We start from the raw sequence: 24,752 nt of genomic DNA, 5'->3' as shown, positions 1-24,752 counted from the left end.
TTGAACAAATGCGATTCTGAGGCAAAGTTTACACCCTAGTTTCACTATTAGCGAATATACCACAGATTCGTTTAAGTGGAGAACTTTAAGATTTCCAAAATTTCTTTGTGATGTATAGAAAACTTTATTTTAATGTTGAGTGACATGAGAGGGTGCGTGAACTACATGCTGCCTGAAAGGTTGAACTGCGAGGTGTACATTTGAAGCATCCACAGTATGCCCAGTAATTAGATAAGAAGTAAGATAAAGGTAAGATGAGCAGCTCTGTGAAGTCGTTGTTGTTGTTATGTCTGGTCCTGTTGTTGCTGTTGTTGTTGTTGTTTTTGATGATTCGTTATTATTATTTATTACATGTGATGATAACACAGCATTTTGAATATTTCTGGACAAGTGACTAATGAATTGTTTTTAACATCACTGCATGCTTTTTAAAACTAATTCTGCTTAAGCCATGGGGATAGAGAGCGTGTTATTTGCTACAGTTTAAGCATTTACATGAATTGTTAGAATAAAACCCTGTCTAGGGTAAATTGACAAGGGGCCGTATTTCACCGGTTACGTTTGATCATCAACCAACTATCACACTGTACTCGCTACTCTAGTTTTGTTCTTCACTCTGTAGTCTTTCGCATTGATCTCCGCGTGCATTTTAAAGTTGGCATTCATGCATCAGAACATCGGTCATTTCTCATGTTGCTCTTAATATGCACGCAAACATAAATAGTGGGATTCCGTGGCAGAGTGTTTTAGCTGAGGCGCAGTGACCCAGGAGCGTCTCACGAATGAGCTCGCTGTGAGTTCAAGTTCAGCTCATGCAGGCTTGTTCTGCGGCCGTACGTTAGAAAGTCTGCCAGCAACGTGCGGATGGTCGTGGTTTTCCTCCGGGCTCTTCCCGGTTTCCTCCCACCATAACCACCACCAATCAGATAAATGAATAAATAAGCATAAATATCGATGTAAATTGTCACAGGCATTTCCTGTGCTGTGTGCTTTTTCAGATTTTAATAAAAGCAATGATCCTGAAACTGGACACGGATATCCCTTATAACATGTAGTCGGTGTCTCACCATTGTTGTGAGTTCAAGTCCAGAGTATGATCACTTCCTCTCCAGCCATAGCCTACGGAAGGTCTACCAGCATCCTGTGGAAGGTTGTGGACTTCCACCAACTCTGTCCGGTTTCCTCTCATCGTAATGCTGGCTGACGTTGTATAAGCGAAACATTCGGCGTAAAACTCCATCAAACAAATAAACAAATTTAATCGGCAAAGTTGCTTGTCCGAACTGAAGCCACGAGGTTTAATCGCGAAACAGGATCAGGATCGCCGTTGCCCAAAGATATCCTAGACTGAGTGGATTACAACTTAAGGCTACGGTGGATGAATGAGGCACGGGTTTCATACAAAAACACCCGTCGTGATACATCATCTAAATATATGTAGAAATATAAAAAGGACTTACAACACAGAGAGTAAAACCACGGCAGCATCGACAATGTGATAGTTGGCAAAAGATCTACTGTAACCGAAGAAATACAGCGTCTTGTCAAACGACCTAAGTTATGGTTTTATTTTTACAAATTACACTCCCCCCTCCCCTCCAGCACCCTCCAGTACCCTCCAGATATCCTAGATTAAGTGGATTACAACTTAAGGCTACGGTGGATGAATGAGGTACGGGGTTTCATACAAAAACACCCGTCGTGATACATCATCCAAATATATGTAGAATTATAAAAAGGACTTACAACACAGAAAGTAAAACCACGGCAGCATCGACAATGTGATAGTTGGCAAAAGATCTACTGTAACCGAAGAAATACAGCGTCTTGTCAAACTACCTAAGTTATGGTTTTATTTTTACAAATTACACTCCTCCCCATCCCCTCCACAACCATGGATCTCCAAAGGAATCGACCAGACAATGTACTAGTCGATTCCAGCCACTGCTGGTTTTTTTTGGCGATTCAAGTCTCAAGAATTGTCCAGCATGCTTCTCTTTGTCGCTGAAATGAATAAGAAAAGAAAATACAGTCAAACAAAAAAGATATGCTTTCCTTCCTTTGAAGATAAACCATTTCGAATTCCTGTGAAATTCCGCCAAGCTGCCAATTACCCCGTGGACTTGTACTTCCTGATGGATTTGAGCCGTTCAATGAAGGATGATCAACAAAAGACTGCTGAGCTGGCAGCAAATTTAGGTAGGTGTATAGAAACAGCGGCTAGTAGAAAAGGAAGAAAACACTGCTGAGCTAGCGGCAACGTTGGATACATGTAAGAAAACAGCGGCTAGTAGAGAGGGAAGAAAAGACTGCTGAGCTAGCAGCAAATTTAGGTAGGTGTATAGAAACAGCTGCTAGTAGAAAGGGAATAAAGCACTGCTGAACTAGCGGCAACGTTGGATGCATGTAAGAAAACAGCGGCTAGTAGAGAGGGAAGAAAAGACTGCTGAGCTAGAGGTAATGTTAGGTAGGTGTATAGAAACAGCGGCTAGTATAGAGGGAAGAAAAGAAAGCTGAGCTAGCGGCAGCGTTAGATACATGTGTGGAAACAGCGGCTAGTAGATTGACGAGAAAAGACCGCTGAGCTAGCGGCAGTGCTAGGTAAGTGTGTAGAAATAGCGACTGATAAAGAGGGAAGAAAAGATTGCTGAGCTAGCACTAACGAAAGGTAGGTGTATAGAAACAGCGGCTAGAAGAGAGGGAAGGAAAGGCTGCTGAGCTAGCGGCAGCCTTGGCTACATGTAAAGAAATAGCGGCTGGTAGAGAGGGAAGAAAAGATAGCTGAGCTAGCGGCAACGTTAGATACATGTGTAGAAACAGCGGCTAGTAGGGAGGGGAGAAAAAATAGCTGAGCTAGCGGCAACGTTAGATAGATGTGTAGAAACAGCGGCTAGTAGAGAGGGAAGAAAAGACAGCTGAGCTAGCGTCAGCCTTGGATACAGGTAAAGAAATAGCGGCTGGTAGAGAGGGAAGAAAAGATAGCTGAGCTAGCGGCAACGTTAGATACATGTGTAGAAACAGCGGCTAGCAGAGAGGGAAGAAAAGATAGCTGAGCTAGCGGCAACGTTAGATACATGTGTAGAAACAGCGGCTAGTAGAGAGGGAAGAAAAGATAGCTGAGCTAGCGGCAACCTTGGATACAGGTAAAGAAACAGCGGCTAGTAGAGAGGGAAGAAAAGATAGCTGAGCTAGCGTCAACCTTGGATACAGGTAAAGAAATAGCGGCTGGTAGAGAGGGAAGAAAAGACAGCTGAGCTAGCGTCAACCTTGGATACAGGTAAAGAAACAGCGGCTAGTAGAGAGGGAAGAAAAGACAGCTGAGCTAGCGGCAACCTTGGATACAGGTAAAGAAACAGCGGCTAGTAGAGAGGGAAGAAAAGACAGCTGAGCTAGCGTCAACCTTGGATACAGGTAAAGAAACAGCGGCTAGTAGAGAGGGAAGAAAAGATAGCTGAGCTAGCGTCAACCTTGGATACAGGTAAAGAAATAGCGGCTAGTAGAGAGGGAAGAAAAGATAGCTGAGCTAGCGTCAACCTTGGATACAGGTAAAGAAACAGCGGCTAGTAGAGAGGGAAGAAAAGATAGCTGAGCTAGCGTCAACCTTGGATACAGGTAAAGAAACAGCGGCTAGTAGGGAGGGAAGAAAAGATAGCTGAGCTAGCGTCAACCTTGGATACAGGTAAAGAAACAGCGGCTAGTAGAGAGGGAAGAAAAGATAGCTGAGCTAGCGTCAACCTTGGATACAGGTAAAGAAATAGCGGCTGGTAGAGAGGGAAGAAAAGACAGCTGAGCTAGCGTCAACCTTGGATACAGGTAAAGAAACAGCGGCTAGTAGAGAGGGAAGAAAAGACAGCTGAGCTAGCGGCAACCTTGGATACAGGTAAAGAAACAGCGGCTAGTAGAGAGGGAAGAAAAGACAGCTGAGCTAGCGTCAACCTTGGATACAGGTAAAGAAACAGCGGCTAGTAGAGAGGGAAGAAAAGATAGCTGAGCTAGCGTCAACCTTGGATACAGGTAAAGAAATAGCGGCTAGTAGAGAGGGAAGAAAAGATAGCTGAGCTAGCGTCAACCTTGGATACAGGTAAAGAAACAGCGGCTAGTAGAGAGGGAAGAAAAGATAGCTGAGCTAGCGGCAACCTTGGATACAGGTAAAGAAATAGCGGCTAGTAGAGAGGGAAGAAAAGATAGCTGAGCTAGCGGCAACCTTGGATACAGGTAAAGAAACAGCGGCTAGTAGAGAGGGAAGAAAAGATAGCTGAGCTAGCGTCAACCTTGGATACAGGTAAAGAAACAGCGGCTAGTAGAGAGGGAAGAAAAGATAGCTGAGCTAGCGGCAACGTTAGATACATGTGTAGAAACAGCGGCTAGTAGAGAGGGAAGAAAAGATAGCTGAGCTAGCGGCAACGTTAGATACATGTGTAGAAACAGCGGCTAGTAGAGAGGGAAGAAAAGATAGCTGAGCTAGCGGCAACCTTGGATACAGGTAAAGAAACAGCGGCTAGTAGAGAGGGAAGAAAAGATAGCTGAGCTAGCGGCAACGTTAGATACATGTGTAGAAACAGCGGCTAGTAGAGAGGGAAGAAAAGACAGCTGAGCTAGCGGCAACGTTGGGTAAGTGTATTCTTATTCATTGTGACCCGAGGCAATGAGTTCTTGGTGTCGAAACTAAGCTAATGGAGTTTAACATTATGTAGTAGAAAAAGCATTCTAACTGCAGTTTCTTTATAATAATATGGACGTTCAAAGTATCAATGCGTAGAGCTTGGGTTGTTACGTGACACTGAATAAAGGCAGTTTGGTAGCGAGCATGATTGATTTCTAGTAGAGGGTGGAGGATAGTCTGCCGCGCTAACCGCACCGTTAGGTAGGCGTATCGAAATAGCGGGTAGACTTACCTGCGTACGACGGGAAGCGAAGCCAGAATGAGCTGAACTCACAGTGACGAGAGGTTCCTTGGTCATTGCGCCGAGTTGGCACTTAACCACCTCGGCCAGGATGCCCCGAATTAGCTATAGTAACAAAATGAGATATTTTTGATAAAATATTATTAGACAATAAAATGTATTGTCGGTTTGTAGCTGTTTTTTTTCAGCCTGTATAGGTTTGTATGTATATAGTGATAACACATATCCTATGTAATCGGTAGCTTTTGGAATAACAAAACATGAACACATTTCCATGATTTCTGATCACCTGATTGCATTGTCTGTTTTTCTTACAGCTAAAAATATGCTTAATCTAACCAATAACGTTCGATTTGGTTTTGGGAGCTTTGTAGACAAGATTGCCTTGCCCTTCACAAGCACAGAGCCTTCCAAGTAAGTGGTGAACGCGATATGTATGAATGAATGAATGAATGATAAGGGTTTAACACCACATTAGCAGTAGTTGAGCCATACCGTGGCACTAGTCTTTCAACATGGGAATGAATATTCCAAAATCAGAACAGACAGGAACAAACCAGACGCTTTATAAACCTGACAAAATAAAAATAAAACACACAAATCGAAAATCAAATTATGCAAAAACCTATAAAATATCATTAAATATTGCACGATTTTATGACATGATCTTAAAGTGTCATTAAATATATTTCTTTTTCAATAAACATAAAGTAACCTTCAAATGTTTAACAACAGTAGCGCCATCAAGTTTGCCAACAAAATGTCACATGTCATATGGAATTCATTCCCTTGCGTTGCCGCCATCGAGAACAAAATTATCCTTTGAACCGTATGGACATATTCTATTCACCTTTCCCAAAAGGGTTGAGCTTTAACCGCTACACCAAGAGTAACGTATGGAGGGCTGAGGCTCTATTGTTTTCACCCGGATGCCTTGCAAGGGTGGTGTTATTTATCAGTGAGGAGCCTCAGCATGGAGAGGTGGCCTAGATAGTTGAGGTGCCAGCGCGGCGCAATAGCCCAGGAGCCTCTCACCAATGCGGTGTTTATGAGTTGAAGTTCAGTCCATGCTGACTTCTCGTCCGGACATACGCGGCAAGGCCTGACAGCAACCTGCGGATGTTCATGGTTTTCTGCCCGATTTCCTCCCGTAATAATGCTGGCCGCAGTCGTATAGGAGAAATATCCTTGAGTACGGCGTAAAACACCAATCCAATAAGTTAACAAATAAATGAACTCAGCAAGGTCTTCGTATGTGTTTCTCCCATTATCATTCACTACAAAACTATCGGGTTCTTATTGTTTATTCTGGCTTGATTTTGACTCTTTACTAAGGGTTGTACTTTATTATGTGCACGTAAATGTTTCGACCTTGAAGTCTGAAGCTTCGCAAATTTTTTGAGCAAAGAAACATTCTGAAAAACGAACTGATTTTGTTCTCTTGAGTTACATCACGCGTAATGATACGAATGTATTATCATTCGAGCGCCCTTGGAGCGTCGCTGACCGAGTTGTCAAGGGCGTGCAACGGTCATTCCCAAAATTTGTGGGCACTTCCTCTGAGGAGTGACAACGCCTACCGACCACCATCCCTCCGGTATGAGGGCCTTCTACCCATAAACCTCAAAGATGGGGAAAATATGCTTATTGTTTGAAAAATTATCATTTTCCAAGTAGATCTCCGAGGATAGTTATCTGCCCATATTTTTCTTCGAGTAAAACTTCAATTTTATAATAAATAATCATCCTCATTATGAAGTCCTGAAAATAAAAAAAATATAAAGAGATATACGACTTTATAATTTTACGTCTCCTACTGAACTCGAAGTTCGTGTAGTGCAAAATTACTAACTGGGTGTTATCGACAATGGGGGTGTTAAACAGTGTATGTTTAGGTGATTTGATTGGTGTTTTACGCTGTACTCAAGAATATTTCATTGATATGACGGCTGCCAGCATGCGTGTCAGCACCTGCAGGTTGCTGACACGCCCTCACACGTACGACCGGAGAGTAAGCCAGCATGAAATGGAAACTCACAGCGGCCACATCGGAGAAAAACACTGGAGGAAATTATCTGCGTTAGCACGCTAACTACTGGGCTACGGAAGCCTCAGCAAGTTTCCTTATCTCTTGGTCAAAACCCCAGATTGGGCTGTTTAATCAAACCGTAATTTCTGAAATCTCAAATCTCAAAATCTCAAAATTTAACGTCGTTTGATTGCAACAAATTAACATTAGCCTAAGGCTACTTATGCCGACGGGACAAAAAATGACTAGTACCACAAGAAAACAAGAGTGTTAATGATATGCAAAATTTTTTCTGATTTTTTTTTTCAAAAATTAATTATTGCTATATTGGAAAAGAGTGATTGAAACAAGATAAAAGCAAAAAAAAAATCTTGTATCACAATAGAGAGAGGAAAAAAATCTCACACCACGTGCATCCAAACCACTTATTTAATAGAGCTTTGAATTCCCTGTGTCCATAGTCTTATTTTCTCTACGCAGATGGTTCCAAAGCTTAGACCCTTGCTAACTGAGAGAGTTATACCCGGATACTCTCGTTCTGTATCGGGGTAAAGTAACAATAAGGTTATCTCGGAGGTTGCAGTGGCTCTGCACTATCTTAACTATGTCATGGAAGTAATCAGGGTGTATATTCTCAACAATTTTATAAACCTCTGAGGCAATACACCTTGATGTGTATAACTTAAAAAAAGAACACATTTATTCAATCTTACATGAAAGAGGTGAAATAAAATATCTCAATTTTCTGTCAGCAGTGATTTTTATTAAGTATTTTAATTTTGACTATTAAGCCTCCTTTAGGCAAATTACATATCACCGTGCTTAGCTGTGCCGTGTAGCTCTTCAGGACACGGCATTCCAAACACATTTTGGCTACCTACATCTTCGCACGTAAGCATGATGTGGCCCTGTAGTACATCCCAAACTCTTCCTTTTTGTAGTTGACTTTTACAGACTTTAAAATTAACGATTATCACGATATACGTACGTATTTTACTGAGACCAAAAATGCACGTTAACAATATGGTATGAATAAGACTTTAAGGACAGGGACGTCGCAATGAATATTTAAGAGGGGAGAAGGAATTCCACACAGTTTGTATAATTTTTTTCATTTAAGATATCGGTTGTATAAAATGGGTCTTTTCTTTTGGTGGTTATTGTGTATGACTTAGAAAGTAATATGTTTCAGTTTCATAATCTAAGAAATCAAAGCGAATTGCTCTTTCATTGAGTTTTTCAAGTTTGTCAGAGAAACTTTTAGAGCAAAACGTCCAAATAGATGTACAGTAATTAAAACATTTGTAAATACACAATTGGCTTCTAAAATCCACACCTCTAGAGAGTTGACTGAGGACATTTATCCGCATTTCAGTTTCAGTAATATGCTTATTAAAATTTAGCTACTCATTGACGTTAACACCGAAGGGCTTAACATTGTCACTGAGTTCTTTTCTTATATCTTATATATTCTTAATAAATGCGTCATTGTGTCTTCTCGCAGACTAAAGAACCCATGTTCAGATTGTGGACCCCCGTATTCATTCCGACATCTGTTAAGTCTCACCCCGAACGTCACACAGTTCAAGGTAAGTATACTGTGGGACAGAATCACTGATCGGCTAGCAGATTAACAAGAAAACCTTAGGTCAACAAGCACACTTTATTCGGTAAGGTAAGAAAGAACGCCCTGTAATTCAGCAAGAACACCTTAGGCCCACAGGAATACCTTAGTTCAGCAAGAGCACCTTAGGTAAGAAAGAACACAAGAACGCCTTAGGTCAGGAAGAGTACAAGTCTTCGGTCATTGTGCCGCCCTGAGTCATACATAAGTGCACAATGATTATACGTACAACACTAATTGTAATAGTTACAATGTATTTCACTTTTGTGTGTTCACGTGATATGTTTTTAATTGTTTCTATGTACAATATAAATCCGTTCTGTATTTTTCTACGTATTTTATTTATATGACATAAAGCAAATGTTAAATCACTGAATACCAGCATTGAAGACGGCCATTTCGTGGACTTGCTTTTCTATTCTGCGTATAAAATATTTCGCTGGTCTTTCAGAACATCGTAGACAAAGGAGAAATATCTGGTAACCTGGATTCGCCGGAAGGAGGGCTGGACGCTATGATGCAGGTCCTAGCGTGTAGGGTAAGGTTTCAGTTTTTGGAAAAAATGCTCTCACGGGTTTTAATGTGAGGACAATTTTTTAAAGGAAAAGAATGGTTGCTAATAGTTTTTCATACTCACTCAGTGAACAAGCTTGTGGAGTTTTCTTTCGTGTTGATACTGTAGAGTCTTTGGGCCGATAAGACTGACATTAATTGCTATAAGGTACAGTTGTCTGTAGTTTGCAACCCTGTTGCAAAACCTTGTTGCTTTCTTTGTAAATATTTGATATCGATTCTTCGACCAAGATGTGTTGCAAGAACCATTTGCCCCCTGTACTGTCTGCTGTAAAAGCGATGGTGTTACGCCCTGTATTTTTAAGACCACCACAATGTATCAGTGATAGTTATTCTTAAATGAAACGGTCGTACTGCAGAGAAATGTTTATTCGACATAACAGTTTTTTTTCTTGCTTGGTTCTGTTTGCAGAAAGAGATAGGCTGGCGAGATGTGTCAAGAAAACTACTCATCTATTCCTCAGACGCCTCATTCCACTCGGCTGGAGATGGCAAGGTATTGTCTTCCTTTTTATAACTAATGTTTTACTGATCAAATGTTTTGAATCATCATAAATGGAGGAAGTCTGAAATAGTTGATAGGACACCACCGGCCCTTGAGATATGTACCTGACAGACTTCCTAACGTAAGGCCGCATGCAGCCCAATGTAGATGATCGAATAGGTCAAAGCCCGCAGTCAACTGTCAAATTGGTCAAAAGACCAAAAGTCGATGTTCCAACTGGTCCAAGACCAGCAGTCGATGTTCAAGGTGGTCAAAGACCAGTAGTCGATGCTTCAAATGGTCAAAGACCAGAAATCGATGATCCAACTGGTCAAAGACCAGCAGTCGATGTTCCAAATGGTCAAAGACCAGAAATCGATGCTTCAACTAGTCAAAGACCCGTAGTCGATGTTCCAAATAGTCAAAGACCAACAGTCAATGTTCCAACTGATTAACGACCAGAAATCGATGTTCCAACTGGTCAACGACCAGAAATCGATGTTCCTACTGGTCAATGACCAGCAGTCGATGTTCCAGATGGTCAAAGACCAGTTATCCTTGCTCGAACTAGTCAAAAACCATCAGAGGATGTTCGAATTGGTCAAAGACCAACAATCGATTTTCCAACTGGTCAAGACCAAAAATTGATGCTCCAAATGATCAAAGGCCAGCAGTGGATGTTCCAAATGGTCAAACACCAGTTATCGATGCTCGAACTGGTCAAACACCATCAGACGATGTTCGAATTGGTCAAAGACCAACAGTGGATGTTCGAATTGGTCAAAGACCAGTTATCGATGCTCCAACTAGTCAAACACCATCAGACGAAGTTCGAATTGGGTCAATCAGCGGTTGGCGTTCGAATTGGCCAGACAAGCAGTCGTACACGGTATACTTCAAGAGACCAGGAGTTGATGACAGAATTAGTCAAAAGATCAGGAGTTGATGACTGAACTGGTCCAAGACCACCAGTCAATAACAGAACTGATCAAAAGACTAGCAGTTGATGACCGAACGCGTTCAAGACCACCAGTCTATGACAGATTATGTGAAAGACCAGCTGTTGATAGCTGACTATGTCAAACACAGGGAATCGATGCTCGAATTAAATAAAGGCCAATGATCTTACTTTGATTATTGTGAACCGTTTGTCCAGTTGGTCACCTGCAGAATGTGGAGTCAGATCTGGTTACCACTCTCCATACTGACTGTCGGTCTGAAACACCTGAACAAATGCTCACCACTGTTGTTTCTGTTTAGTTGGCAGGTATCGTGATGCCGAATGATGGTCAGTGTCACCTGGACGATAAAGGGTTGTACACCGAAGATCTCAATCAGGTAAGATGCCAGCTAGAGTCACGAATGATTCAACTATTGTGCAAAGATAGTTTAAATGTTGAAACGTTCACATCTCGCAAGAGATCTTTGTTACTCGATAAAAGCTTAAAAAATCTATTCCAGTTCCGATGGCAAAAAGTCTGAATGTTGAACGTATAAGATGAAAATTTCCAGGATCTAATTGACTCTTGTTTCGAAAGTGCAGTCAAAAGCTGCAACGCATGCGCATTTCAAACTTACACCTCACGATCAAGGACAAGGATAACACCACCCATTACAACGACATCAACAAGCACTAGTGCTGGTGGTAAGATAGCTACAAAGATCGCTCGATGTATGACACCTAATGACGGATATAGCTAAAGTGTGTTCGAGACCTCCGTGGCCGAGGGGTTTAGTGTGTCAGCACGGCGCAATGACTCAGGAGCAAGGGAAGGTCTGCCAGTAACCTACGCATGGATGTGGTTTTCCTCCGTCTCTTTCCGGTTTCTCCCCATGAAAGCTGGCCATGGTCGTATGGGTAAAATATTCTTGAGTACTGGTACGGCGTATAACACCAATCAAACAAACAAATAAAGTGTCTTCAAAAGCAACATCTGTTGTTTCTGTACAGTTTGACTAACCGAACAATATGCCTTTAGTCATATAGTCGGACGGATTAAGCAACACAGGTACGTAACTCAGTACATAAAGGACTATTTCAATAATAATAATAAAAATAATAATAATAATTCCTGCCAAAAGTAATAGTAGCCGGATTTGAACCGCTTACCACCTATTATGTTCCACGTTAGGAGCCACGTTTGTTTAAACTGAATTCCGGTAACGATGATTCTTTACGATGTTTTTCTTTTCTACCCTACAGGATTATCCTTCAGTTGGGCAAATGAGGGAGATAATCCGTGAGAAGAAGATTAACGTGATCTTCGCAATCCCGCGATCTTATAGTCAGACTTACAAGGGGCTATCAGAGGTCCTTGAGGGCTCCACAGTAGGCACGCTGTCGCAGGACTCGGGCAATATCGTGGAACTGGTCAGAGAAAACTACAAGGTAGATTTATACAACTGATACTGTTATACAACTGATACTGTTATACAACTGATACTATTATACAACTAATACTGTTATACAACTGCTACTGATATACAACGGATACTGGTATACAACTAATACAGGTGTACAACTGATACTGGTGTACAACTGATACTGGTATACAACTAATACTGTTATACAACTGATACCGTTACACAACTGATATTATTATACCACTGTTACTGTTATACAAATGGTATACACCTGACACCGGTATACAACTGATGCTATTATACAACTAATACTGGTATACAACTGATACTGGTATACAACTGGTATACAACTGATACTGGCATACAACTGATACTGGTTTACAACTGGTATACAACTGATACTGGTACACAACTGATACTGGTATACAACTGATACTGTTATACAACTGATGCTATTAAATCTGAGAATCAAGTCCTGCATTTGTATGTCAATCATGTACCATAAATATAGTCCATAGTCACAGTACAAAAGACTACTCAACATGGAGAGTAAAAACTAGAGCAGCGACGATAGTGTGATAATTGGCGTTTGCTGCCTATGGTGACACGTGACTGTGATATCACATGTGATATGGACAGACGCATTTCCTAAACAACCTAAAACATAATAAATAAAGTTGGTAACGTGTTAAAGAGAAGCAGTCACCAGTCTTTGAGGTGAGTGAATGAGTGCTTGGGGTTTAACGTCGTACTTAATTTTTCAGTCATATGACGACGATGAAACCTTTAGAGCGCATGTAATGTGCCTATTTGTAGCAGGACGGATTTCCACCGCTATTTTATCTAGTGCTGCTTCGGCACTAAATAAAAGAGCGGTGGAAATCCGTCCTGCAACAAGGAGGCACATTGCACGTGCATGCACCCTAAGGATTCCTTCGTCGTCATATGACTGAAAAATTGTTGAGTTCGACGTTAAACCCCAAGCACTCACTCACTCACAAGTGCTGCTTCACTGCCCAAGGCCCTAGCCATTATACTGATATGGGTCAACCAGTCGTTGCGCTATACCCTTCATGCTGAACGCCAAGCGAGGAAGTTACGTCTTCTTCTTTTAAGGTCTTATGTGTGACTCGACCCAAGATTAATTCTGGATCTACCGTTCCCGAAGCGGACGCTCTACCAGCTGTGCTATCGGGGCCGGTTCCAGTCTTTTGTGATACAGTGAAGAATTTCGATATTTTAGGCTTGACATCTAATGGTTCTACTCTCTATGCGTTAGTCTTTTATAGTGTATTCCCGCGTAAACCAATATTCTGCTGATATACTAAGCATCCCCGAGGCCCGGTCGCTTTCAATTGTTGTTACAAGGTTTTACAAACCATTTGTAGTAATTTTAGACCAGTGATGTCTAACAAATTGCAATTGGCATCGCTGCACTGTTTTCGTTGACACCTTGGTCATAGCGGTTTCGTCAGTTGTTAAGGAACTTGTTAAGGAATTTCACCAACAATAAGAATAAATCCATAACTGAGGTAAACTGACATGAAGTCGCAATCCACAGGTTACGTTTGACCATTTGCCAACAATCACACTGTCGTCGCTGCTCTGGATTTATACTGAGACTCTGTGCTGTAGTCTTTAATATTTAAAACAATTAAGTTCTAGAAGAGTGGGTTACAACGTTACAACAAGATCCACCTAATGGGAAGAAGCCTTGTTAACGTTACAAATACGTATCTATATAATATATATATATATATATATATATATATATATATATATATATATATATATATATATATATATATATATATATATATATATATATATATATATATTGATAATTTTGATCTTTTCTTTTCACAGAAAATCTCCTCAACGGTTGAACTTCGGGCCAACAACACTGACGGAGTGACGATTAGTTATCAATCGATGTGCTTAGGGTAAGATCGCTGAATCTATCTCGTCTCACTCAACATTGCTTAACAACAGATCTGTCCAGTGTGTCATACCATACCCTATACAGCATGAAACATATGCCAGTTGACTTTTTGAACGAAGGTTCCATGCAACCGACTCAGTCTACGCTTAAATCAACAGTATTGTCATTTCGTAGATTCTAGTTATAAAATTGACTGAAACCTCTCTGGGTTCGAACCTGCGACCTGGGGGTAAGGCACCGTAACGCCAACAGTACTTATCAGCCGTTCTAGATCACTCGGCCAATCTGGAAGAAAGTGTAACTCTACTTGAAATCAATCTACCAAGTCACATCTATCAATCTATATTTAGAGCAACGAATACGCTTATGTAAAGGATATGTCAGATTAAGAGCATTAAACACTGTCCACAAATTTTTTTAAACTTATTGTTTTCGAACTTTTTCAACCCAGTAAAATACATTTGAAACTTTGTATTCTGGTCTTTTTGACCATATTGCCAGTGACGTCACAACAGGTTTTTGTCACTTAACACTTAGTGACTGCTAGAGTTGATCATTCTAAATACGTAGACATATAGGTATTCGCCGAAAGGACCTTGAAACGAACGATTTTAAATACAGTATATGGATGTGACGTTATTGATACCGTCTGGGTAACAACGGACGACCGTAGAATCTGGTGTTTTAAAACAATTTTACTCGGTTGGAAAAATCTAACAGAAAAAAAAACACATCTCACTATTTTCCTAAACAATGTTTCATCGTCTTTCATGAGATACATATTTGATTTTAGTGTGTCTTTGGTTTTTCATTTATTTGGCAACGTCGCTGGCGATTAAATTATTCAGTATTTATTGCATGGACTATTGGCCAAAATTGTAAAATAAAAGTTTTTTTTCACACTTTATGATGTACAAATTTGTAGCCTACAGATATAAATTTCGTAAAAATGTCACGGTAATGTTCTTTTTTGAATGTTGTTGAGGCTTTGCGTTTATTTTAGCTGGTTTTAAAAATGTCCCTCCGTTTTTATTTGATTTCTGAATGTTTTCATTATCGCTTCGGTGCTAATATTTTATTGAGTATTTGAGCAATGCTAAAATAATAGCAGTAATTCTGGTGGATAGACTCTTTATTTATTTTATTTGTTTTATTTAATTGGCGTTTTACGCCGTACTCAGGAATATTTCACTTTTAGTACGGAGGCCAGCGTTATGGTGGGTGGAAACCGGGCAGAGCCCGGGGGAAACCCACGACCATCCGCAGGTTGCTGAGGAGATCTTCCCACTTACGGCCGAAGGTGACGCCAGCATGAGCTGGACTTGAACTCACAGCTACCGCATTGAGATAGCTTCTTTAAGAACTTCGGTCTGTATTGTGGAGCATAAAATACTGATTGTGTGTAATTGTACAAGTAAGCATTCAGATTTCTTTTGTTTCCGATTGTAGAAGCACTTCTTCAAGATACGAATCGGTGTAAAAATGTTAAAATTGGAGAAGAGGTAAGTAAATCAAGATTTCAGAGATATTTTCAGGCGAAGATCAGTATTGGATTTAGGCCTATTCGATTTATTTATCGTTTAACGCAGTAGTAAAGATTTTACTACTTACACAATAACAGTCAGTTTTATGGTTTGGGGAAACTGGAGTGCATGAGGCATAAAACCACCGATTTTTGATACCTCAGTGAAGATCTTTCTCACGCGTAACGCGCTGGTATGCACAGCATGTTGGTATTTGATGAAAATGATGGTGATAATGCTATTAATAGAATTATACTCGTTGCTTTATAATTATTGTTAGAAGATCGGTTGTCATCAAGGAACGTAGAATTCAGGATCGATCATTCAAGCGTCATCAAGTGCATGCTGACACGTCTTGTGTCCCAGTGTTTGAATACCTGAATCACTCGACCACGGCCCATTTTTCTGTAGGTGATGGGGCTTGTTAAAACGGGTAACTAATTGGTTAACTACTATCCATATTTTATGGGCCCTACTCAGAGACTCGAGACACCTTGCTGTCTAATTCCGCTAGATCGGCCGATCGGATTCTGACCACTGAGATAGCAGGATTTAACCCAGCAAAGGCTGCATTTGGTTCACTCCAGGCTCTCTGGTTTCCTAACCCTTTAACCCTTAACAAATTTCTTGAGTAGTCGTTAGATACCGGTCAATCAATGAAATAAATAAATAAATTGCAACAAATATCTTGTTTGAAATTTTCGTAAATCCCTAACTTTTTTCGCGCGTTTCAGAGAATTAAATAAGGCAAATCCAACAGATTCAGTAGATCAGCGACCTTAAATTCATACTGGTCAGCCATTTTGTTGACATGTTACATATCCCTCCCACTGTCCATATTTCCATTCTTCTCATGTCTCGTACACAGGTGACATTTGACGTAGAGATTCAGGTGCCTGAATGTCCCAGCAATCCTGCTCTCCGTCGCAGAGACATCATAATAGGTCCAGTAGGTTGATTGATACTCTGACGATTGAACTGGAGATCATCTGCGAATGTGGCTGCCAGAAGGCTGACGAAGCGGTAAGCTTGACGTTTTGCACTTGTGTTTCAAGACCCATTATACCACAATTATTGCCATTTCGGACTTTTGATTTCAGACCTTATATGTGTCCCCCCAAAGCTACAGTTTTTTACCACCTCATCGATGTTATCTTAAGATAAATGTCAAAAATTTCAACATCTACCAATAAAATCTACACAGTGTGCAAAGATTTTAAAGTTTGACTTAAGCCATACATGTTTGACTGTGTGGAATTAGTCTAGAGCATGGGATCTATTTCACATGGCTATTTTTGTCTTCAGTTAAAGGGGCGGTTTACGCCTTATCGTTGAGATCTACGAATGAAAATTTTAACCACCTCATCAATGTTACATGAAGACAAATATGTCAAAATTGTAACGTGTACCTAAAACGTATGCACTGAGAGAAGGTTTAGAAATTTAACTTAAGTCACAAATGGCTTTCTCGACCCCGGCAACGGTTTCACGTGGTTTCCTGAATTCAGGTTGCGGGAAGCTTTATTTTTTTGCCAAAGTCTAAAACTAAGTGTTTCTAGAAAATTTTAGGACGAATACTTGTCTACACAAATTGCTTATGCATGGCAAACGTCTTGCTTAAACAAACCTTGAAAGAAAATTTCCTTTTATAAGCTTGGTAGAGCGTCCGTTTCAGCAGCGGTAGATTCAGGTTCAATCCTGGGTCGAGTCACACCTGAGACTCGAGGAAGAGAAGTTGTAATTTCCTCGCTTGGCGTTCAGCATGAAGAGGATAATGTAACGAGTGGTTGACCTATATCAGTATAATGGCTCGGGCGGGGCGGCTTACTTGCCTTCGTAAGGCATCTCAGTGAAGTAGCACTAGATGAAAGAGCGGTGAAAATCCGTCCTGCAACAAGGAGGCACATCACCTGCACTCTAAGGATTTCTTCGTCGCCATATAACTGCAAAATTGTTAAGGTACAACGTTAAACCCCAAGCACTCACTCTTTTATAAACTTCGTGAACCAGGGCTTTGCAGCGACTTCAATTTCAAATCTGTTTAGTCTGCGGCTTTAGGTCAGGTGGTTTGTCAGGTAACATCGGTTTCGTCAACTCCTAAACCTGACCGCCGTCATATAAGAGCAGAAGCCTTGAACATGTTGTTAAAAACAAATCAACCAATCAAATAAATAAATAAATAAATAAAAACCAGTTTATCATACTCAGGTGCCCTTTACCTTGAACTATTTTCATAACGATGTGCTATTTTCAGGAGCCTAACAGTATTTTGTGTAGTGGCGGTAATGGGGAACATACGCTTGTGGGGTGTGCAAGTGCAATGAGGGCAGAAGAGGTCGGCTCTGTGAGTGTGAGGAGAGCCAGCTGGATGACAACGAGCAGCAAGGAAACTGCCAACAGTAGGAACATATCATTCGCTTTAAGTAGAATTCTCCATTCAAAGTCTTTTAAAGTAAAAGAAAGCTAAAATACAAAGCAAGGTTCATCATAAAGACAACTGAAAATATATGCGTAAAAATGCTTTCATTTATTTTTTTCAGATTTTTTTGTGAGTGTTGAAAGGCATTACAATGTTTCAAAACTATGGTGGGCTTTATGAGCCATACTGACGGTAGTGAGGACCTCTGACATCACCTTTTTGCCTGTTGTTCACCAGAAGGAAGGGATTTTTGGGATCATATTTCAGTTATCTTTCACTCATGAGTAGAAAGAGTTATTCCAACACTCAGTGTCGTGATTAGAGTTGGATAAACTTCCTGTGACGTCAGAGTTCCTAATCTCTCATAGTATGGACCATAAAAACCCACCATAGAAGTCAAATGTTTGAGCGCCTCTCTTCACAAAAATCTGAAAAAAATAAAATAAAAAAATAAATGAAAGTATATTTATGCATAGTTTTAAGTGTTCGACTATGTGATTCGATTTTTAGAGGTTTTTTCATACTGAAGAGTGTATCGAACTGCATACCCAAACTAAACCGCCGAGGTTTGCTCCGTACCTTAGAAACCTTCAAAACTTAAGGCCCCAGTCGGACCAGCGAGTGCTATATTTGAAAATGGGAACACATTTGCCAGGCGCCTGACATACCTGACAATCACAGGTACTATCATTTTAACCGCTGTAGCCAGGGACAGTGCACGAATATGCATTAGAATCCCTCTAATTCAGACCCTTGAACCTCAATGTGATTTTTCTTTTCTTTCTGGCTTTACTCAAGCAGAGTGTCAATAGCGACTGCTTGTGAAATTTAACTGTTATTAGTTTATGCCCTTGCTCTTATATGTTGCTAATTCGCTTCTCAGATGTCCATTGTGAAAAGCCGGTCATATGTATACTATTATACGTTTGTGACACTTGGGTCATCCTATTTTTGGTGTCATAACATCTGTCACGTAAAAAAACGGTAACCTAAACTTTACAACTCACCGTTATTCTTCGTGTTTCTCACTCCCAGCCACAACTCGTCACTTTTGTGTTCTGGACATGGGGAGTGCGTGTGTGGCCAGTGCTTCTGTAACCCGCGGTCCCCGAACTCCGTGGAGAGGTTCAGTGGTGACTACTGCCAGTGTGATGACTACTCTTGTGATCTTTACCAGGAAATGCTCTGTGGAGGTGAGCGTCTTAGTCAGGAATTTCTTCACTTATAAAACTGTTATTACATATGTTAGATATCATTTTGTGTTATTACGTTTTCATATTTCACACTCAGACAGTATAATATCCAAAGATTTTGTTTTATGACGTTCCAGTCTGAGCTCATTGAAGGCAGCATGGTCAATTCTACTACAATTTTGTTACAGTTCTGTTTCTATAACTTTCAGGTCCCACTAGAGGGCGCTGTCAGTGCGGCACGTGTTTGTGTAACCCGGGTTACAACGGGACGTCGTGCGACTGTCCTATCAGTCAAGACACCTGTTTGGCTCCGAATGGGGTAGGTCAACCGACAGCTTTAGTTGACAAATGATTGGGTCATTGTTTATTGTCCCAGTTATGTTAGATTTGTTTATTTATTTATTTGATTGGTGTTTTACGCCGTACTCAAGAATATTTCACGTATACAACGGCGGCCAGCATTATGGTGGGTGGAAACCGGGCAGAGCCCGGGGGAAACCCACAACCATCCGCAGGTTGTTGGCACACCTTCCGACTTACGGCCGGAAAGGAAGTCAGCATGAGCTGGACTTGAACTCACAGCGACAGTTATGTTAGACGAAAAGAAATTCCTCGAAGTCTAATACAGCCTGACCGTGAATTGTACATGTATCTCTTAACCAAAAACTGCAAAACATCTTTCCAAGATCAGTAGAACTCTCAGAGTCAGGCAAAATGAGTAGCATAGTTATGAACGAAATTGCATGTCAAATACGACAATTGTTTGTGTTTTGCGCCGTGCGCATGCACACGTTCTTCATTTTAGCCAGTGTGTATATGGTAATTAAGGAGATTGTGTCTCTGACAGGGAGTCCAGTTGCTATGATGATCTCTGTGAGCACTGTGTTTTGTAACTTGTGCATGCGTAAGTTCGTTTTTTTTCAGGCAGTGTGTAACGGTCAAGGAGAGTGTAACTGTGGGAAGTGCAAATGTGACAAGGAGTCCAGATGCTATGGCGACTTCTGTGAACATTGTCCGGTAAGCACACATGGAAACCCGAAATATTGCATTTTAACTTGTAAGCTGAATTTTATAGTTTTATTTCCATCGGCAATGGCAATACTGGTCTAGCTTGACATCCAGAGAACAGTCCAGTCAGGGTAAAGATAGGCACAATTCTATCCAGGTATTCACCTATCATGCTATCATTTTCAAACCATAATACTACACCTCACTATGTGTATGCTCACCCATAAGACTGAATCCAATAAAAAATGTTCTATCAGGCATAGAAATTACACTTTAATACAGTGACTGATCCTATCTAGAGAACTATATGTTATGTCAATTACTGGCAATTACTAGCTATTACTGGCAAACATTGGGACAATTTGCAAAAGCCATATCTGAATAAGCCAAAACTGACTTCCACTACCAACACATTGATGTAGGAAATGCGAAACCAGTCATTTTTAGGCAGTACCGACAAAATGTTCAAGCACTTCTGGATGTATCATTGAAGAAATGGAGAAAAATGACAATATCGACGACTCAGATAGTGAGAGTTGTTCAGCCACAATTCTCGTCACCCACAGTTCTCGTCATCCACAATTCTCGTCATCCACAATTCTCGTCACCCACAATTCTTGTCATCGACAATTCTTGTCATACACAATTCTCGTCACTCGCAATTCTGGTCACGCGCAATTCTCCTCACCCGCAATTCTCGTCACCCACAATTCTCGCCACCCATAATTCTCGTCACCCACAATTCTTGTCACCCACAATTCTCGTCACTCGCAATTCTCGTCACCCGCAATTCTCGTCACCCGCAATTCTCGTCACCCGCAATTCTCGACAAGAAATAAATGGTCAGTACTACTTTGCGGTCGATTACCGTAATCTTAATGCGGTAAACACTCCCATGTCATTTCCCTTACAACTTTTTGATGACGTAATTGATTGCCTTTCTCAGGCATATGTACAGATATTGTCCACAATGGATTTGTTTTGGTGGGTTTTGGCAAGATCTGCTTGAAAAAAAGGCTGTTTTAATGAGGCATCCAAGCACATCTACCGTACGGTGATTTGGTAAGATCTGCTTGAAAAAAAGAATGCCTTAATGAGGCTTCCAAGCACATCTACCGTACGATACCGCGATGTCCTAATACAGTTCCCACTAACATTTATTACATCCTATCCGTATAACCTACCTGCATACACTATCCTAACACAGCTGTGCTGTACAGTAACTCAACTGAATTCGTCTCTTCTTGTTCGTATTTCTCTGTAAATTACTGTACAACCATGTAACATCTAACAACCTTTTGTACCGTAATATTTCTGTGCTATATACTCTACTGATTCAGAAGGCGTCTCTTCTGGATCGCATTTCCCTATAAGCTACTGTACAACCATGTAACATCTAGCACACTTTTATGCCCTAATATAGCTGCGATAATTTGGTTTCTCCACAGTCGTGTGTCGGCGTGTGCAATTGTAACAAGGACTGCGTCAACTGCCGTTTGTTTAAGAGGGGACTTTATTCAGCTGAGGAATGTGAGAATAAGTGTGGTAATATCAGTATTACTGAGGTGGATGTAATAGAAGGTGAGTATACAGGGGGGGTAACGTGTGGTGATATCAGTATTACTGAGATTGATTTTTTGATTGTTGTTTTACGCCGTACTCAAGAATATTTCACTTATACGACGGCGGCCAGCATTATGGTGGGTGGAAACCGGGCAGAACCCGGGGGAAACCCACGACCATCCGCAGGTTGCTGGCAGACCTTCCCACGTACGGCCGGAGAGGAAGCCAGCATAGGCTGGTCTTGAACTCACAGCGACCGCATTGGTGAGAGGCTTCTGGGTCACTACGCTGCGCTAGCGCGCTAACCGACTGAGCCACGGAGGCCCCTACTGAGATTGATGTAATAGAAGGTGAGTATACAGAAGGTAACGTGGTGATATCAGTTTTACTGTGGTGGATGTAATAGAAGGTGAGTTTACAGGGGGTAAAGTGTGGTGATATCAGTATTACTGAGGTGGATGTAATAGAAGGTGAGTATACAGAGGGTAATTCGCCGTGATATCATGCAAAAATAAATATATTTGGAAGTACATACATACAATAATAAAACACAATAGAGATAATCATTTTTGCTCTAAAACTCAAATAGAAATAAATATATTTCAGTCTTACGGTTAGTCTACATTCATATAGCAGCTGTTACCCTATGTCAAAGTGTGCTGTTTTTTAAGTATTAATTTGTCGAATCTTTCTTCTGATTCGAAATTGAATCCTTTAAATATGTCTGTTTTACTATCATTTCGATATTCATTACGTGTCACTACTCGTGTGTCATCTATACGTCATGTATTCGTCATTTGTGCGTTTTGTCTCTGTTTGATGACGTCATCAGATGACGACAATGGGACGATTTGTCAGGAATTGTTCGGAGACCAGACGGATTGCACTTTTAAGTTCAGTTACGAATATGGCACAGACAACAGGCTTAGGATCAGGACCCAGAAGGTCATCGGTATGTGTGAGTTTATGGTCAGATTAGATCCCAAGGTTGACCGTGATTGTCTAAACGTTTTTTGCTCTGGCTATAGCAACATCGTAAAGCAACATTTGAAATATTATACTAACATCATAGATGTCTGTTAACACTAACTTACTCCGAAAACCAAACACATAAAGCACTGCTGCTTTCAAGAAAGCAACAATAAATAATTTTGTGATCAAGTTTTATTATTGAATTATTTATTTGATAGCTGTTTTACGCCGTACTCAAAAATATTTCACTTATACTACGGCGGCCAGCATTAGGGTGGGAGGGAAACCGGGCAGGAGGTCGTGGGAAACTCACGATCATCCGCAGGTTGCTCACACACCTTTCCACGTACGGGATGAAATTTTAAAAGCAGTCGTTACATCCCATTGTCTTGTTTTATTTATTCGGTACACCCACACGCGTGGTAATATATTAATCTTCGTGTGTTTTCGGCAGTATGCGCCGAACCCGTCGACATCAGGCCGATCATTGGAGGAGTCGTGGGCAGTGTATTAGCGGGACTTCTCGGTCTTCTCATCTGGAAAGTTTGTGTGACAGTTTACGATGGCAGAGAGTACAGTCGCTTTAAGGAAGAGATCGAAAACGCTAGATGGGCGTCGGTAAGTCAATGTGATTTATTTATTTTATTTATGTGAATAGAATGTAAAGAATATTTCATTTGTACAAAGGCGGCCAACATTAGTTGGACAGGAAACCGGACAAAGCTCGATGGAAACCCACGACCATCCGCAGCTTACTAGCATACCTTTGCAACCCGTGCAACCTCATTGGTGAGAGGCTTCAGGGGTCGCTATGTTGCGCTGGCGCGCTAACCATTAGGTCGTGCACGGTGCCCTATACGTTTAGGTAAACTCCTCAAGAAAATTTCACTTATACGACGGCGGTCAGTTTCATGGGGAGAGTGGGGGGAGGGGGGACTGGAGTGTCTATGCAGAATAAGAATAAACCACAGACCTCTGGTAAGATACTGACAAACTTTGCCATGTGTAATGTACAGACATGCATGCCATTGGGGAGTTTCGAGTTCGAACTCTTTTATCGTTGAAGGTAGAAAACAGTGCATGGTCTTCAAGGAACATAAGCCTGCACAAATGGGCCAACCAGTGCCGTCGGTCATGTCATATAGTCACATCGCATGGCACCTACGAACAGTGTGAACCGGGGAACTGAAGCTTTTGTGCACAGCATAAAAAAGTTGTTCTTAGTTTACGACTTTGTAATACCTGAAAAAAAATAAGGAATTTAATCCATTTTAAGGTGTTAATTATTCAAACAAAAGCGTACTGTATTGTCGTTTACATAAAAGCGACCCTGAACTGGTATTCGTTCTGATTTTGTCCGATGTCAACGCCAGCAGAATACAAATGCATATATAGCCCATGCAATTAGCCTGGTATTTCTAGGTAACAGTAAAGAATGCGGTAATTAGTGGACTAATTGAGTTTATGCGCCGTAGCATACGTGGATAATGCAGGATAATGCAAATAGCATTAAACGGTCCGCGGCAATCATCATCACGATGTTGATAATAAGCCGTATTCAACTTCCATGGAAATCTCTCTCTTAGAGCCACGGAATTTTGCCCGAATTTTGCACCAATCATTTACAATAAATTTACATTGACATATCGATTATTATTCATTTTAAAACAAAATTTACCAACGCATTCCAGTATAAAAAATCACAGGATAGATGCGCTTAATATAGAACGTTTACCATTATCCGCGATATCAGTGCATATCTGTGTATCAGACTTACGTCGGTGGATGGTTATACCAGTCATAAACCGGATGTCCGCTATATAAGTGAAAAAAAAAAAACTTAAAGAAGATTGATTATACATCAATCAGGTAATCAGCCATTCAATCAATTATTCAGTTTATAACTGACGATTACACTCGTGTCAAACCGAGAAATTCAAAATAAAGCGAGATACCTTCTTGTAATCTGTCCCTTAACCGCGAGAGGTTTCCGTGCATGTCGAATACCACTTACTGTATGATTCTCCAATTTGTCTGTAAAAGTATGCCTGTGCTCATTTGTACTGATTTTATATTTGCTCCGAAGCATCCACTTTGACGACGGCGGAACAAGTTTAGAAATTGTGAAATCATGTCGCACAGATCGATTAGTAA

At 40.8% G+C, this 24,752-nt stretch overlaps 1 protein-coding gene across 1 annotated transcript in view; it reads left to right on the top strand.

Moving 5' to 3' along the window:
• The window catches only part of LOC135477852 (integrin beta-PS-like), a 32,693-nt gene extending 9,441 nt beyond the window's left edge, over window positions 1–23,252 (top strand). The window contains exons 5-19 of the mRNA XM_064758058.1: window positions 2,068–2,199; window positions 5,222–5,318; window positions 8,438–8,522; window positions 9,009–9,095; window positions 9,543–9,626; window positions 10,875–10,952; window positions 11,818–12,003; window positions 13,845–13,921; window positions 17,738–17,842; window positions 18,898–19,055; window positions 19,265–19,374; window positions 19,980–20,072; window positions 21,512–21,644; window positions 22,459–22,578; window positions 23,053–23,252. Coding sequence (XP_064614128.1) covers window positions 2,068–2,199; window positions 5,222–5,318; window positions 8,438–8,522; window positions 9,009–9,095; window positions 9,543–9,626; window positions 10,875–10,952; window positions 11,818–12,003; window positions 13,845–13,921; window positions 17,738–17,842; window positions 18,898–19,055; window positions 19,265–19,374; window positions 19,980–20,072; window positions 21,512–21,644; window positions 22,459–22,578; window positions 23,053–23,252 — 1,745 coding nt within the window. The remainder of the gene's footprint in view (window positions 1–2,067; window positions 2,200–5,221; window positions 5,319–8,437; window positions 8,523–9,008; window positions 9,096–9,542; window positions 9,627–10,874; window positions 10,953–11,817; window positions 12,004–13,844; window positions 13,922–17,737; window positions 17,843–18,897; window positions 19,056–19,264; window positions 19,375–19,979; window positions 20,073–21,511; window positions 21,645–22,458; window positions 22,579–23,052) is intronic.
• The last annotated feature ends 1,500 nt before the right edge of the window (window positions 23,253–24,752 follow it).

The sequence above is a fragment of the Liolophura sinensis genome, chromosome 11 (assembly GCF_032854445.1).
Source record: "Liolophura sinensis isolate JHLJ2023 chromosome 11, CUHK_Ljap_v2, whole genome shotgun sequence".
NCBI lineage: Eukaryota > Metazoa > Mollusca > Polyplacophora > Chitonida > Chitonidae > Liolophura > Liolophura sinensis.
This window is presented reverse-complemented; position numbering and strand designations above follow the sequence as displayed.